Here is a 16799-nt window from a genome sequence, read left to right as displayed (position 1 = left end):
CTTTTAAAACTCCAATTGAGCAAGAGGACTCTCCACTTCTTAGGAATTGTCACTTCCCTTCTCTACTTCCCACGAACCAAATGAGTCCTACATATACCTTAATTAATACATCTACTTTCTAAAAGATGCATTCAATAATTACCTTCATGAACTTGAAAAGACATGCATGAAGTATGTTTGATAACAAGGATTTAAGTCCCATCAGGACAGGGGCTGTCCTGGCCATCTCATCCTGTCCCTCTGAGAATCCGGCACTTGGGATGGGTGCGGGATCTCGAAACGAGAATCCGGCCTCTGTCCCGGCCATCCCTTCTTCTTGGTCGGATCACTCGTCGGTACAGCCGTCCCAATATGACTTGCACTGTGATCCTTTTTCGATTCGTCATCGGCACCTAGGATGGGTGCAGGACCCCGAAATGAGAATCCGATCTCTGTCTTGGCCATCCCACCTTTCCGGTCGGATCATGTGTCGGTACAGCCATCCCGGTATGGCTTGTACTGTGATTCTCTTTCGATTCATCATGGGGAGGGAGGGAGTTGTAGTCATTTTTTTTCTGCTGCCATCGTCATCATCATCAGGAGGAGCACGGATGGGAGGGAGGAGCCACTCGGGGAGGCGAAGAGAGAAAGAGGGAGGAGGGAGCCATTCGGATCTCCGATGAGGAGGGAGGAGAGAGGAGCGCAGGGGAAGAATCGGTTTGTCAAAACCCTTGAGGCAGTTTTCTACTCTTTCGCCTGATGCCAATTGATCGTGCCCCACAAATCTCAAAGCATCGAACCCCTGTGATTTCATTGCGCATGCGCGTATTGGCTCCATGAGGCACCAGGTGCAATTGAACCAGGGCAAATCACAGAGTATTTACACGGTGGAGAGCGCGCAATCGAGAATCGATGAAATACAAGGTGTAGCGTGGCCTGCTATCCACCGTGGGATTTGCGTGGTCCAATTGCACCTGGTGCATGCAATACGGAGGACTTCACATGGGTGCGCGATTGCTTTGTGCGGGTGTGCACCTGATTGCTCTGTGGGCTCAAAACACTTAGACATTTGTGTGTGATTTTGCTTCATGCGTGATTTGACTATGCGCAGCCTTCACCCGTGACTTGTTGTGTGCATGGCAGCATTATTGGTCTTCCCGGCATGATTTAATTATGCGCGACTTGGTCTCCACAGCATCCAATGAAGCATCTAATGTGCCATTTAATTTCTATAAATTTTTACATCCAGCTCTCAGTCTCCCATGGCCACAGCATTCACCGAGAGTTTAAAGTGCAAGTTCTCAAGGCAGTGTTATTTTTGAGTGCCTCAAAATCTTATCTGAGAAAGGAGAGGAAGGGTGCCAGTGGTATTTCTACTCTCACCTTATTTTTATGTTTTATGCTTTCCATCAAATGAAGTTTTTCTTGTTTTTACTAAATGAGCTGATACAAAAGTGTGCCCAATGGTTTTACAATCAACCGATATTGGCACTAGATATTGTTAAATTTCTTTAATGCTCTTGCAGTTATCAGTAATTTAAGCAACTCATGGTCCTCACTAGCAGCTCCACCCTCCATTATAGCTTTTTGATGTGCAGCAAGCATCCTATTTATCATAATTTTTTTTGTGATTCATTTTTACAAATTCTGTTAGATGTGAGGGTTTGGCTATGAAGTAGTTAATTATTTAATCTTAATCATTTTATTCTGAACCAACCTCTTATGTGGGCTTTGTTACATTCATTAAAGATTATATCTCATGTAGATAAGCGATGATCTTATCAAAATCCCCATAAAAAGAATATAATTTTTTTTATCTATTGTTGTTTTTTTATGTTCTTTTAGTAATTTAAGGACATTTGCTGAAATTTTTCGGTCCCCTGTGATGTACTGGAGTATTTTGCTTGTCTTCAACTTTGTTTCATGTATGGATATATGCTGAATGTGCTGTGGATTCTATGTTTCAGTATCTCTATTAACTTGAGACAACAATGTTTTGATATCAAAAATATTAAATATCATAAATGGTGGTTCTTCTACGGCAATTTCTTCCTTTCTTTTATCTTTTAAATAAAATTACTTTTTTTTGATCAATAAAAAAACTATTCTATATTTATTTTTTAAATATTAGCCAATGAATTTGACTGTCGAGTGGTTAATTTAATTACTGATATTTAATATAGACTTAAGGCCTGAGAGCAAGCTACAGACTGGCTGTTGGTCTAGACGTCTCGTAATTGTTGATTAATCTAAATTGATACGTTTTATAGACCCGCAAGTATAGGTTTATAATTTTGTGATACCTGGTGTTGGAATGCAAAAATTGAATATTTTGTCTGATGGTCACCAAATGACAGAATTTCCCTAAAAACTCCTTGACTACCTATAATAAATATAATATATAATTAAGCTAATTTTTATTAATTATAAAAATAGTTATAAATTATAAGAATATATTTCAAAAATTATAAAAAATTCTAAACGTAAAAATGGATAGTTAACTGGATAAAATAAATATAATAAATAATTAAGATAAACTTTAGTAATTATAAAAATTTTTAGAAATTATAAAAATATATCCTAGACCTAGAAAAGGGTACATAGTGAATGTAATAAATATAATAAATAATTAGAAAAAAGTTTGTTAATTATAAAAATGTTTAGAAATTATAAAAATATATTTTAGAAATTACAAAAAATCCTAAACATAGAGATAGGTAATTGAATATAATAAATATAATAAATAATTAAAATAAATATTATTGATTATAAAAATATAATTTAGAAATTACAAAAAATCCTAAATGTAGAAATAGGTAGGTAACTAAATATAATAAATAGTTAAAATATTAAAAAATATTAAAAAATTATAATAACTTTGGAAAAATATGGATATCGCATGTGAAATTTAAATCTAATTTCTAGATACTCATAATTATTAATTTCATAAATTTTTTTAAACTAGATGGATCCCGATAGCAAGCAACAGAAGGATCTGGATATTTGGTGGCATTTTGAAAAAATGGAGAAGGATCGGCATCAATTGAAATGTAATTACTGTGGATTAGAAAATAGAGGTGGAGTCATCTGATTGAAGCAACACTTGATAGGTGGCTTCATTGTTGTCAAAAAGTGTCCAAAGGTATCTGTAGAGGTTCCAACGATGATGAGGGATCATCTGTAGAAAGAAAAGGAGGCAAAATAGCATCCAAAGCTTGAGTTGAAGGGAAGTATTTGATCATCGAATATCTCAATCATATGTTCACGTAGACTTAGATGATGATAATGATTATTTTGATCCAGATGATTTAGAGGCAGCTCATCTACATGAGGCTATTAGGACCTCTCGATAAGACCAATGGCGACATGAGGAGGTATTAAGACATAGAGCATAGTTTGGACGTTCTCAATTTGAGAAGGGTGGTGGTTTTGGTGCAGGAGAAAGATCACGTTTATATTTACAATTTGCTGGATTAGGGAGGAGTTAATCCACGAGGATGGAATCATCTTTAATCAAGTCATTGTTCAGTGCATTTAGGAAGAAGTCGAAGAAGAACTCAAGAGATCCTAGTATCCATAATCTAGATCTTACAGCATATGCAGATCTAGAGTCAAAACAACCACAATTGATGACTATATAAATAAAGATAAGAAAAATAAATAGGAAGGGCAATTAATAATTGATTTCACTTTAGCTATATTCCAGCATGGACAGCGATAAATACGTACTTTCGATTGATGATCGCTATAGTACAGAAAGTCGGTCTAGGTATTGATCTTCCTATACCCTATGAGACATATGGACCATATTTGTAATAGCAAGTTGTAGATATCAAATCTTGGATTGAGAGTTATAAAAGGGAATGGAACACTTATGGAGTGACATTAATGTGTGATGGTTGGTTTGAGCCTATTAGGAGTATTATCAATTTCCTAGTTTATTGTGATAGGATGACCATCTTTCACAATTCAGTTGATGCTTCAGACAAAATACATAATTCTAATTATATTTTAGGCTCAATGAGGGATGTAGTTGATGAGATTGGTGAAGAGTATATCGTCCAAGTGGTCATGATAATGGGGCAAACTATATGAAAGTAGGAAAGGATTTGATGCTAGAAAAGCAACATCTATATTGGACCCCTTGTGTAGCATATTGTATAGACCTGATGATGAAGGATATCGGGCAGCTACCTAAAGTAAAATCCACAGTAGACAGTGGACAAATAGTATTGAAATACATCTACAATCACACCTGGATACTTGCTCTTATGAGAAAACATGTACAAGGAAAGCTGCTCAGATTGGGGTTGACAATATTTGCCACTAATTATATAGTATTAAAGAGTCTTCTTGATAATAAGTTTGGTTTGAGAGCTATGATGACTTCTGATGAATGGAGGACTTCCAAATATTCAAGGATCAACGACGGACGACGTGTTGAGGGCATTATATCAAGTAATGATTTTTGGGATAGATGCTCTGAGATTGTTAAGGTAGTAGAGCCCTTGTATGTAGTGCTATATATGGTAGATGCTAAGAAGTTCCCTCAAATGGGCTATGTATATCCCAAGATGTTTGCCTGCAAAGAAGAGATTATAGCAGCAATAAGACAAAAGAAAGTAGCATTATATTTGCGTATCATTGAGGATAGATGGGATACTTAAATAGAGAAGGAATTACACTTGACAGGTAAAATTTGTTTGAATCTCAACTCTCACTTATCCTTTATCGAATAAGTTATGAAGATCTTTGTTTTTAATCAATATTGTTCTTATTTTTCGTACAATCTACTATTTAAATCCTAAATATTAGTATGTCGATAATATTGCCTTGGATGAGAAGTTTTTGATGGTCCTAAGGAATGTGGTGTATAGGCTAGAAAGTGATTTGAACTTGGTTGCATAAGCTATAAATAAGGTAATAAATGAGTAGATGCCTATCATTGGAGGATTGTTGATATATTTTTGAATTATACTAATTTATTGAAATTAAATGATCTTTAATGAGAAGTCTATATTGATTGGGTAGGGAGAAATTTTTCGAGAGAGCAAAGGGAGCTTTAGAGAATAAGGAGCATATCGATTCATATCTAAAATATCATCAGATATTAATATGGGATTATTTTTTATTATCTTTACATCTATGATAGTTGAGGACTTAAACATTTATATACATGTGTATTATCTGAATGTAGGAGAGTGGTGGGTCCAGTGGGGCGCATTCATACCAAATCTAAGAAAAATTGTCCTTTGAATTCTATCACAGACTGTCTCATCAAGTGGATGCGAGCGCAATTGGAGTACATTTCTCCTGATCTATACGAAAATAAAAAATCATCTAACCTCACAAAGATTAAGAGATCTGACCAAAGTTTGTGGAATCGGTATCGGTAGCCGGATCGGTCGGCCAGCGGTACAGTTCGGCACGCCTTCGTTCCATTCTGAATCGAGGCGAATCGATGAAGAAAAACAAAATCGAACCGGAGAAGAAAAAGAGAGAAATAGAAAGAGAGGGAGGAAGAAAAAAAGAGGGAGGGGGGTCTGTCGGAGGGCCCGTCGGAGGGCCTTCGATGGGCCACCGTGGCCGTCGGGCGGTGTAAACGCCTCCGCGCGTGAAACAGGGGCGATCCGCCTCTATTTTTTTTTTTAAAAATATTTTTCAATGTTTTTTTAAAAAAATGAAAAATAGAGGCGGATCGCTCCTGTTCCACGCACGGAGCCGCGGGAGGCGTTTATGCCGCCCGACAGCCACGACGGCCCTCCGGAGGCCCTCCGACGGCCCCTTTGGCGGACCTCCCTCCCTCTTTTTCTTCCTTTCTCTTTCTCTTCCTCTTCTTCTCTTTTCCTCTTTTCCTCTCCTTTCTTCCCCGGCACCGGCATGTGCTGTTTTGCATGTCGGAACCGTCTCGATTTCCCATCGGGATGGTTCAGCATGCCCTGTACTGGGCAGTTCGGCCCGGTACGGCATTCCTTGGATCTGACATTATAATATGAGATTAAAGCTCAAGTATGTCAATGAGAAAAAACAGCCCAAACAAGACCCATTCGAAGTGGATTTTGTCCATGATGAGGATCCTATGCTGAGTTGGATTACAGATCAGGAAGCACGGGATCTACCAATGTTGGATGAGCCAAGAGATCTTCCCGACCATGCAAAACAATAGCATATGAAGCAGGGGTACAAGATGTGCACCAATGGGCGGCTTCTCATTTATCTCATTCAAAGTGGAATGCGAGATACAGGTGGAGATGATTGTGGATCGGGTAGCAGGCAATCTGAGGATTCTGATCAACGATTTGATCGTGGAATGTTTAGTTGAAGACATTAAATAAGGATCTTCAAAGATAGCTAGAGCATTGAGACCAGTAGTAGAGATAGAATAAGTCAACAAGTAAAGGTTAGATAGAGCTCGAGAGGGATCCAGAGAGTTACAGTTGAGGAGAGACATGCAAAGTCCAAATCAAAAGAGAAGGCAATAATTGATGCACTAGAAGCAATTGAGATGTGCAGGTTTGAGATGGTCATATTGAAATATACGAGCCCTCTGATTTTGGATTGCCTAAATCATCTCATGATAATAGTAATGATGATAATGATAGCAAGAGTGATAATGGATCTGATGATCATGATGGTCAGAGTGGAGGAGATGGTTAAGCATATGAGATTGGTCTTTTTATTGAAGAAGTATATTTTCATCCATGCAAACATAGGATCAGGACCATTGGAGCCAGATCCAGATCTAGACATCAAGAGTTGCTGGCCTATAGAAGGAGAGGAAGAAGAATTGTTGTAGGACGTGGCACACAGGCTACAGATATTTTGAATTATTTTCATAAAGAGTTGAGAATAACTGAGGAACGTTAATGTCGGACATATCCAGAGTTTATGACATGGATGGAGCAAGATGCTTTAAGAAGTAGGTTAGAGTTTGAGCAAGCTAGGTCATCATCATCATCAATCAGAATAGGATTTGTTGGAGCATCAAATAGCCAAAGTGTATATCATGGACCTTCTTTTTCTACGAATGATTCAGATGTATCCTTCCAATGGTCATATCCTGAGGAGTATTCTCATATACAGTATCCACCATTATATAGATATTTTTTTGAGCCACAGTATGGTATTATCTCTCATTATCCTAATCAAGGATGGACAGTTTTTTACCCAATATACTATCAAGAGGGTTATTCTGGACAACATCAAATACAAGATGAACAATAAGGATGGATTTAGTATCTAAATTGGCATCATATTCAAAGCCTCGATTATGAGCAGGATCCAGATGTTTATGAGCATCATAGGCATTCCATCTAGAATTAGCAGTAAATTTGATATGTTTATCTTAAACTGATCAATCTATTTTGTGTAACATTGAAATTATTAGCATATGTATATTTTCATGTGCGAGTGACTAAGCTCAAATTATATGGATCGTAGCTTTTTCATCGAATTTTGACATTTTTACTGTATCAAATACTTGTGGATGCATCAATTATGAGAAATTTTTGCTTTATAATCAACAAACGATCTTCAATAATCTAGAAAATTCATAATGCATTAGAGCGTCAGTATTAAAATAGAACTGATCTATTATAAATATATCATTTTTAAAATTCAAATGTATTTAAACAATAAATACATTAGTAAAATTTTAAGATAAATTCAAAAAATATTATTGATACATATAAAAGGGTGTCCTAAGTGCATACCGGGATGCCTGATTGGAACGGCCATTGGGATGGGGCACGACGTGGGGCATCCCATTTTCAGCGAAAATCGGAATGCCTCCATCCCATAGGATTTAAAACCTTGTTTGATAAAGTCTTAGAAATCAAAGTTTGCTGTGCCAGTTAGTATCATACCATATTATACTAGGTATACCATATGGTACAAGTATGGAATTGGTTCGCCTGGTCAGTACTGTACTATATACCATAGTATACAAATACCAAATTGGTATGCTGTCTTGTGCTATATCAACACTCAGTACTTCTTATCATCTCATATCATACCGCATGCCAACACTATAATAGGGTGGTTCTGGTACGGGATCTGATATCGGGACGGCTAATCTTGCTACAAACTCTAGTGGTCATATTTCATATTTATGAATACATATTTAAAGCTTAATTACAATCTATTAAGTACATAATAATTGTTATTTGACTAGACTTCGACTTCTTCACTTACACTAAAATACTCTTTAGAATGGACTGATGTGATGTGACTAGTTCATCACTTCCTCATCAGAATTAATATTAGCAATAAATGAATATTTATTAGATTAAAGAAGCACTATGAAAATATAGTGTCCCTGCTACGGGTTGTTTATGGTCTAGTTTGGGTTGTATAGTGATCTAATATGCTCCATTTTTGAAAAAGGTCACAACATTAATCCATATAACTTTAATTCTGGTTGGACTAGATTTTTTGTAGGTCAATTCCAGATCAAAAGTAGGTCAATCGAATCCTCTTGTAGCCCTCAATACAATAGGCTAGAAAGAACATGGTTAGGAATGAGTAATACAAAGAATTTTATGAGGAGCACCAATTGTAGATACATTGAAGGAATACCATTTATAAAGGTCTGGCCATTTTCAACACATGCTGAACTAATGAGGAGGTTGTCTTGGGCAGTGTTGCATGGACACTGCTACGAGAATCATATTTGGATGCATATTTGAGTCATCAAGAGAAAAAAAGATAGATAATAAGACAAAATATAATTTTAACTGAATTATATTATATATAGTGTTCAATATTGTTTTGTTTAAATATTAAAAGAGAAGTATTAAAAATATACTTTTTGTTAAGATCTTAAAATGTACATGTTCTCATTTGAATATCCTAATTAACCTAAGGATATAAGAAAAGTAATATTTTACAAAATTGTTTCAATATTATTTCCTTGATCAATCTCCAAAAAGAAAAAATACTAGACTTGTTCATGGGCCAGGTCGAGCTTAGGTGAAGTTTTGTCCAAAGGTTAACACAGTATACGTATGCCTAGAGCCAGCCTAGCTTGGCCTTCAGGCCTACCTTCCAGGCCTAAACTTGGTCCTTAATTAGGCTTTGAGCCAGGCCTCAAACTTCTTGACCTTTTCTTTTTTTGTATTTTAAAAATGCTAAAAATGCCTTAAGAAATGCTAAATATGGATAATTAAATATTACCGATAACCTATAACATCTCTGTCATCCCATTAAGTTCACATATTAACAACAATTGTCAATTAAATATACATAGACATCAAACATAAGCAAACAACACAAGAATGATAAAAACAAGAAAAAAAAATTCAGGCTCGGCCTATTTTCCCAACCCATTTATTAAATGGGCCTATTTTCCCAGCCTAGCCTGCCTGGGGCTAAAACCTTGGCCCAAGGTTGCCCAAAAGGCTTCGAGCTTGAGTGGATTGGGTGGGCCACCTGGCTCGTGAACAGGTGTACTTCTAATATGAAAATAGAGTATTGAATGCATTGTTGGAAGAGTTCAAGTCTCTTTCAATCTTTAAAGTGGCTATAAGAGAACTTCATAAGTATCTAAGTGTTTGATACATACCAGATTTGGATGCATATCCAACATGAATTTTTTGAGTGGACAAGAATGTCCAGGTGTTGTGTTCATTGGTCTAAAATCGGTAGTTGATGGGATTCAAAGACGCCTGCCATCTTGCAGGATGTGGCCTTGGATTGGAATGAAGTGCAGAGGAGAATTCATAATGTTGAGCATAGAAGAATAAAAGAAGACTTGTTATGTTTGTCTATGTTTATTCATGATGTAATAGTGCATGTATGGATACTGATCCTCCTTGTTTTGTATTTTCACTGTGGCAGATATTCTGCATCCTTTGTTTCTGAGGATAAAATCTCATCAAACGAGTATGTAATGAGTATTGCAGGTAATACATGAAAATGTTTTCTATCTTTTGGTGGCTTTCAATCAAGATCCCAGTGTACCATCTAGTTTTGAAAACCAAGCTTGCCAAGAAAACCAGGAGAATATTGGTCAAGTAGGCAGTGGCTGTTAAAGAATTATTTATATCAACTATCAAGTATATAAATCATTAACCCACATTCATGATCTCTAAATGAAAACAACTTGAGACATCTATGCTTGCCAGTTCGCCATATTTAATGAATATTAGAAGCTGATATTCAACTTCTAGTAAGATCTTGCACATCCCAGCTAACAAGTTTTCTAACTATGATTCTAGCTATATTGACTTGTGCTTCTCATGAATAGGTTTGAAGTTGAAAGAGGCCTCAAAATTAGGCCCCCGTCCTGAGAAACCTATTGAGATTTATGAATTTGAAAGGTATTTTGCTTTGGTGCACTGTACCAAGTTCTAATGGGGTAATAGTCACTTTGTGATGTTTTGGTTAATCTTCCTATAAAATTGCATCATATTTCAAAATCTTCATGGTATTGTTAGACTAATCATCTGTGCTTGCTGTTGCCCCATATGTGGACTACCGTTGATCAAATGGACAACTCAGCTGTCCATTTTGTCGGAAGGTAATGCCATTTCCCCAATCTTGCAAATAACAAAAGTCATTCATAAGCATTCCTATATTTTATTTGATTTGTGGTTTTGCCATTTATGGTGGTGATGGATAGAGATAGAAATGAATTGCCTTGCAATTCTTTTATGGAGGCACATTTTCTGGTTGTTTGCTGCTGATGCTATTTTGTAGCTTTTTCTGTTAATTAATATCTTGATAATTTTTCAGGTCAGGGAGATTGTAAGCATATTAGATCTTGATGTTTTATTCTATCCTTGTCCGAGAAATGGTCCAAACTTCCGCCCAAAAGTTTTACAGATGGGTGGAAAACAGCAATTCCCTTACCTGGTCTGGTAACATTCCTTAAATTTTTTGTTGCTACCTAAGATATTAAATATTGAAGGATGTTACTTAGCTTTTCTCTCTTTTCATGAAATAAATAATAATATCACCAAAATGGACCTTGACATTTCCTTCTATCCTTTCTTCAAAAAGCAAAAGGTTACAAGTAGCATAACGTGATGTTATTGTTGTATGATTTTCTTCTGCAAAAAATATCTTTTTTTTCAAAAAAAAAAAAGAGAAAAACTCAAGGTCAGCTCTGGCTTGTTTCACTTTCCGTCTTTGTGAAAACAAACTGCTAGGTGATTATTTTTTTTTAAGTATGTGAAAACCTCTTATTAGCAGGAATATAATTGTGTTGAACCACAGTATGGGATGAATGCCATGCATTGTGTAAACTGACATTGTGATTTTATTTAACAGTATTTTTATTCATTATCTTGTGATACACTTCCATTGACCCCCTTCATATCTCTTCCATTTTGCAAAATTATTGATTGATCACCAAAAACAGTAAATATATAAAAGGTCATGGAACCAAAAAAAAAAAAAAAAAAAAAAAAATATATATATATATATATATATATATATATATATATATATATATATATATATATATATCCATTTTGCAAAATTATTGATTGATCACCAAAAACAGTAAATATATAAAAGGTCATGGAACAAACAAACAAAACAAACATACATACAGGTTTTGTTATCTGTAGATGGTGCCAAGTGATCTAATTTTCATTGTCATACATACATACATACATATTTATTTATTTATAGTTATCGGGTTTTGTTATCTGTAGATGGTGCCAAGTGATCTAATTTTCATTGTAGGTGGATCCAAATACAGGCGTTGCCATGTACGAATCAGATGACATTATAAAATATCTGGTCAAAAAATATGGTGCAATTGCTTATACCTTTCTTAGGTTTTTTTCAAGTTTTTGATTTTACCATTATCTCTTTTCATTTAATCTCAAGAAAATTTATTTGTTAATTCAATTAATAAAAGTATGTTGATGCGATTGTTAATGTTGAAATGCTGTAGTTTGAGAGGATATTGATTTTTCTTCCTTTGTTAGTGGTTTCTGAGAATTTCTTTCTTCCTTGTGGGACAAGGGAAATAGGTGTACTTATTCCTATGGCGACATTAGTTGGTTTTAGAGTTCTTTTTCCTTGAGTTCTTTCATTCCTGGCCCCTTTTTTCTTTTGTTTTTTTGTTTTTTTTGCTTTTTTTTTTTTTGTGGGGGGCGGGGGTGAGTATTCGTTGCTCTTCTTTTTTTTTTTTTGAATAGTAAAGCCACATGATCAATTGTTTTATGTGCCTCTATTCTGGATGTTTTATTGCACCTATATTGCTGATTTCTCTGTTCAGGTGATGGAACCACTCCTCTAATGCTGTCACTTGGCCTTCTTACTGTAAGCTCTGTGTAAAAATGTATCTGAATGTTCACCTTATTGACAGTTCTAAAAGATGGTTAGTAACCAGACTTATCTTTCTTTCTTTTTAATTGGTACTTTCTACAGACTTTGACTGCTGGTTTTGCAATGATTGGAAGAATGGGGAGAGTAAGAAATATTTGACCTTCTATTCAGGATATTTGTTTTTGGACTTTCCATGTCACTCATTGAAGAAAAACCTACGTAAAAGGCTGTCTTATTAAAGGTTTCAGCAATAGCATTATTTCATTATTATGGACCCCCATTGAAATTGTTGTTAACCATTATAACAGTTATAAACTTATAATGGATGTTAGTTTCCCCATAACATGGGATTTGGAATTGTTTATATTAATGTTATAATGATCATTATATAATGGAATTGGGAAATAACATGAGAATAATGACATTATTATCCAAACACTATTCTCAAAATATTTTTTACAGGTGGTTCGAACTTTTTTGGAGAGAAAATTGGCAGAAAAATTGAAGTTTAGAATAAAAAAATCTACTTTATTTAGGGAAAAACAGTACTACTGTCAATTGCCATTATTTCCGTTATATAGCGGCTGTTATAGCATTATCACATATGGTATGTTAAACCATCATTTTATGCTAACATTCAGCTTGCTGGAAATCTCCTAACCAGCTATAATTTTCTGCATATATCTTCATATAGGGTTCCATGTATACTCCTTCAAAACTCCCACCTGTACCCCTTGAATTGTGGGCATATGAGGTCAGATATCAGATACAACATACAAACATCTCTAGATATTCAATTGATTCATTAATTTAGATTATTAAATAAAATTTCATGTTTCAAGATATCTTCTCAGTATATTCTTGAAATTAATTGATATATGTTTTACTTTTGCAGGCTTCTCCCTTTTGCAAAATTGTGCGTGAAGTTCTAGTTGAGTTGGAATTGCCTCACTTACTTCACAGGTGCATTTCTTTTGTCTTTGCCAATTTTTCTGCTTTCATACAGAAATTAATTGTTAATGTGTCAGTCGTCATCCAGCGATAGAAGTAATGAAAAATTTTAAGAAACTCTCCACCTTTTGTCTAGTTTTCATCAAGAGATCTATTTTCCTTGATTTTATTTTGGCTCCATGCAGAACATGCTGTGTCCTTTTTTCCCTTGTTATTGGGTTGGAGGGAGGGGAGGGTGGTCAATTTGTTGGTAATCCATTGAGTTTTCTAAAAGCATTTCCAAGTTTTGGCAAAATTTGCCTTCCTACCAAGACATAAAACCCGTATTCTGTGATATATTTTTCTTAATTGAATTTAGTAACCAATATTTTCTTGATTTTCTCCCTTTTTTGTTGAATTATGAATATTTACTCATAGTGAAGGAATTCTGTATCCTGACTTTGTGGCTCATATTTATGTTTTTGTGCTGCTCTTGCCATGGTTGTTATGTTATCCCTTATGTATTATGGTAAATAGATATGTAACCAGACTTTGCTGGAATTCTAGCTATCATAATGGTATTCCATACACAAGGGTATTCCATGCAGGCCATCTGACTTTTAGAAGTTAAATAGGGTTCTTCCATTAACAATTGGATGGTTATACCCTTGAAGGCTACAATATATACCTATGTTGACACCAAACACACAATGGGAGATATAACTAGGGTCTAATTTAAGACATGTTTCATCTTATGAAATAGTATTTAATCTTCATGACATTTTAGAATTTCTAGAAAAAATAGTAAATCACGTGCCATTTTCATATGGGAGGATAGTGTGAGATGTGCTTATATATCCCTAGCTACCAAGATGCAAAGTGGATCAGAAAATATGGAGTTAAAGTCATCAAATGTGTATTACTCCTAGTTTTCTTGATTTTGGAACATGATAATGAGATGCATGTATGTGGTGTTAGGTTGATGATTGATCAATATGATATGAATGCAGTAGAAGTTGCAAGATTTGCGAAGAAGGTAAAAGCTAAGCTATAAAGGTCTAATCGTAATTCATTTAAGTGAACTTTCATGTTGCTACATGTCTAATGAAAACAGTGTATAATATGTTCTTTTAGAAGCTGGAAATATGAAGACATGTTGTGTACATTGGGAGCTACCTTTACATACACGTTTCTCATCTTGATTAAGTGCCATTATTTTGGCTATGGATTTCCACCTTTGCAGCTATTCTTAATTGTCCAGTTGGGTATACAACAGCATGGAAGAAAGGGATATGGAATCAGAGCATATCTTGTTATTACACCATTCTCATCTAATTGGCTATGATGGGCGAAATTTAACTGGAACATATGAGAGTATTAGCTGCAACCAAAAAAAATGGCAGGAAGTGATACAGTAGCTTATTTTTGGTTTTTCCTTTCTTCCTACATAAGTTTGTGTTTACAATGAAATATTCAGAAGGAAATTGAAGAAGCCTATCTCCTTTTTGCTAAAGGCGTTTTGAGAATTTATGTGCTTATTTAGAATCCAACAATGCCTTATTTGGCAATTAATCTTGTAACTGACAAACAACAATAATTATGCATCAAGGTTCCCACTCTTTTAAGGCCGGTTTTTTTGAACTTCTAAATTCTCAACAAATGAATTAGATTGCATTGTGTAAGGGACAATTAGCTGAGTCTCCTGTAACTCGCCAATTGCAAACTCTAGATTTAAATGCAATGCTGTTACTGCTCTAATGAACTGTATTCCAATTTCCAACTTAGTTATGTGGTTTATAACATTTATTAGAGTCAGCTGATAGAAAATTGGAATTGCAGCACCGCTCGTGGCAGCCCGAAGCGGCAGAAGTTATATGAAGAAGCTGGACATTTTCAGGTTTTCCAACTCTTAGATACGTTGATAAAGTTTCTTTCATTTCTCACATGATGTTACTTGAGGCTCTTGTCCCAATAAATCAATATTTTCCTGATTTGTTTCCTGGTTGCCCTTTTCTTTTTGTAAATTATGCGCAGGTACCTTACCTAGACGATCCTAACACTGGAGTAAAAATGTTTGAAAGTGCAGAAATCATAGATTATTTGAGAGCAACTTATGCTCTTTAAGAAGCTCAGGGCCATGTTTATTATATCTGTGTATATTTTTTCTTCTTTGGTAAATTCATTGCCGGTTACTATCTTGTTATGACTTTTTGATGACTTATTACTAAAATGATGCATAAAAATAGTTTATATTGTCTTTGTTACATTAGTTGCTGCTTTAATAGCTTGGCAAATATAGTCGAGAAATCTTTAGGACACGAAGCAATTCAATGAATTTTTGGATAGAATATTATCATTAAAATTGAATGTGGTAATCGAAGCACTTGAAAATTTTGCCAATGCGTCCCACTTCTCTTCTTTATTCCTCCTGTTAGTAGCTCATGATTTTTTTAAAAATTGTTTATAAAAATAGGATTAAATCTCAATTGATTGATCCAAATATCATGGATTGTCAACTTAATAAATTAGGTCCATTTTAAGAGCTCTTGATTGCACAAGTAGACCTAACAGCCTCTTCATTCCAAATGAGATAAACACCGCATGTAAAACACACAAATTGGACCCTGCAACCTTTACAACTATAATCTAGTCACATAGAAGATAGCTAGTAGAGAGGGGAGATTGGGGTGGAGTGTGTCGGAGGATTGAAGGAGGTTTGGAGGAGTTGAATGGCGGCAAACTGGAAGGTCCGAAGCCCCTCTAGTGTTAACTGGAGAAATGCATGCCTCTATAGAATCGTATGGTGCTAGCTAGTGAGACTTTAGGAGTTATCATTCTCCGTAAGGGCCCTATGCCTCTGAGTGCCCTTGTCACTCAGTTATCTACTCTTTTCAAGCCTTAGAGAGATATTTTCTAGGATGCAATTACCACCACAAATCGAGAGTGGAGTCATAACTTTCTTTACTGGGCATTCAACTCTTTTGCTAGAAATATTGCCTTTAAAAAGCCAGTGACCCGATTTGATCAAGAGTAGGGACCTCTTAAAAACCTTAGGGGGTATTTGGTTGGGGGAAGTGGGGGTCTGGAATTGAAATTGGAATGGGTGACTCTCATTTTAACTGTTTACTTGGGAGGAGTCTCATTCCGATTTTGATTGCAGGATGGAATGGAAATGGCTCAATCTATATAGAACTCAATCCCTACTCTCCTCTATAGATTTAAATTTTCATTCTAATTTCGATTCTGATTCTAATTTCGGTCACGAACCAAACGCTTCAAAGGATTTGACCATTCCGATTCTGATTCCCAGCCATTTCGATTTCAATTTTCATTTCGATTTCGGTTACGAACCAAACACCCCCTTCGTAGATTCAAGGCCAACGCGTGCTTCTAATGTGGAGATGTTAGCCATTTCAGGCAGGAGTGCCGTAATCCTCTAGTTTGTTTCAGTGTACAGGAGTGGGTCAGTAAGTGAAGCGGTACAAAGTAGGCCTAATGATGATGGATAGTGTAGGTGAGCTCTTCATCTATGGAATATTGGAAAGGGTGTTGGTCTTCCTTTCCATTGAAGAGGGTCATCTTCGATGGTATAAGAATCTTGCTAGTGT

General features: G+C 35.5%; 1 protein-coding gene across 3 annotated transcripts in view; it reads left to right on the top strand.

Annotated features, from left to right (window-relative positions):
- Positions 1–15455, top strand: part of LOC105033756 (uncharacterized) — a 34657-nt gene extending 19202 nt beyond the window's left edge. The window contains exons 2-13 of one of the 3 annotated variants that reach the window (XM_029261398.2): positions 9817–9881; positions 10226–10298; positions 10480–10498; positions 10714–10833; positions 11671–11740; positions 12212–12255; positions 12364–12405; positions 12956–13015; positions 13157–13224; positions 14170–14227; positions 15031–15088; positions 15226–15455. In XM_029261398.2, the coding sequence (XP_029117231.1) occupies positions 9817–9881; positions 10226–10298; positions 10480–10498; positions 10714–10833; positions 11671–11740; positions 12212–12255; positions 12364–12405; positions 12956–13015; positions 13157–13224; positions 14170–14227; positions 15031–15069 (658 nt within the window). In that variant the 3' untranslated portion in view covers positions 15070–15088; positions 15226–15455. Of the gene's footprint in view, positions 1–9816; positions 9882–10225; positions 10299–10479; positions 10499–10713; positions 10834–11670; positions 11741–12211; positions 12256–12363; positions 12406–12955; positions 13016–13156; positions 13225–14169; positions 14228–14325; positions 14356–15030; positions 15089–15225 lie in introns of those variants that run through there. The other 2 variants (XM_010908666.4, XM_073260706.1) reach the window with 2 other exon arrangements.
- Positions 15456–16799: the final 1344 nt, after the last annotated feature.

Source organism: Elaeis guineensis, chromosome 7, assembly GCF_000442705.2.
Source record: "Elaeis guineensis isolate ETL-2024a chromosome 7, EG11, whole genome shotgun sequence".
NCBI classification, from domain to species: Eukaryota; Viridiplantae; Streptophyta; class Magnoliopsida; order Arecales; family Arecaceae; genus Elaeis; species Elaeis guineensis.
This window is presented reverse-complemented; position numbering and strand designations above follow the sequence as displayed.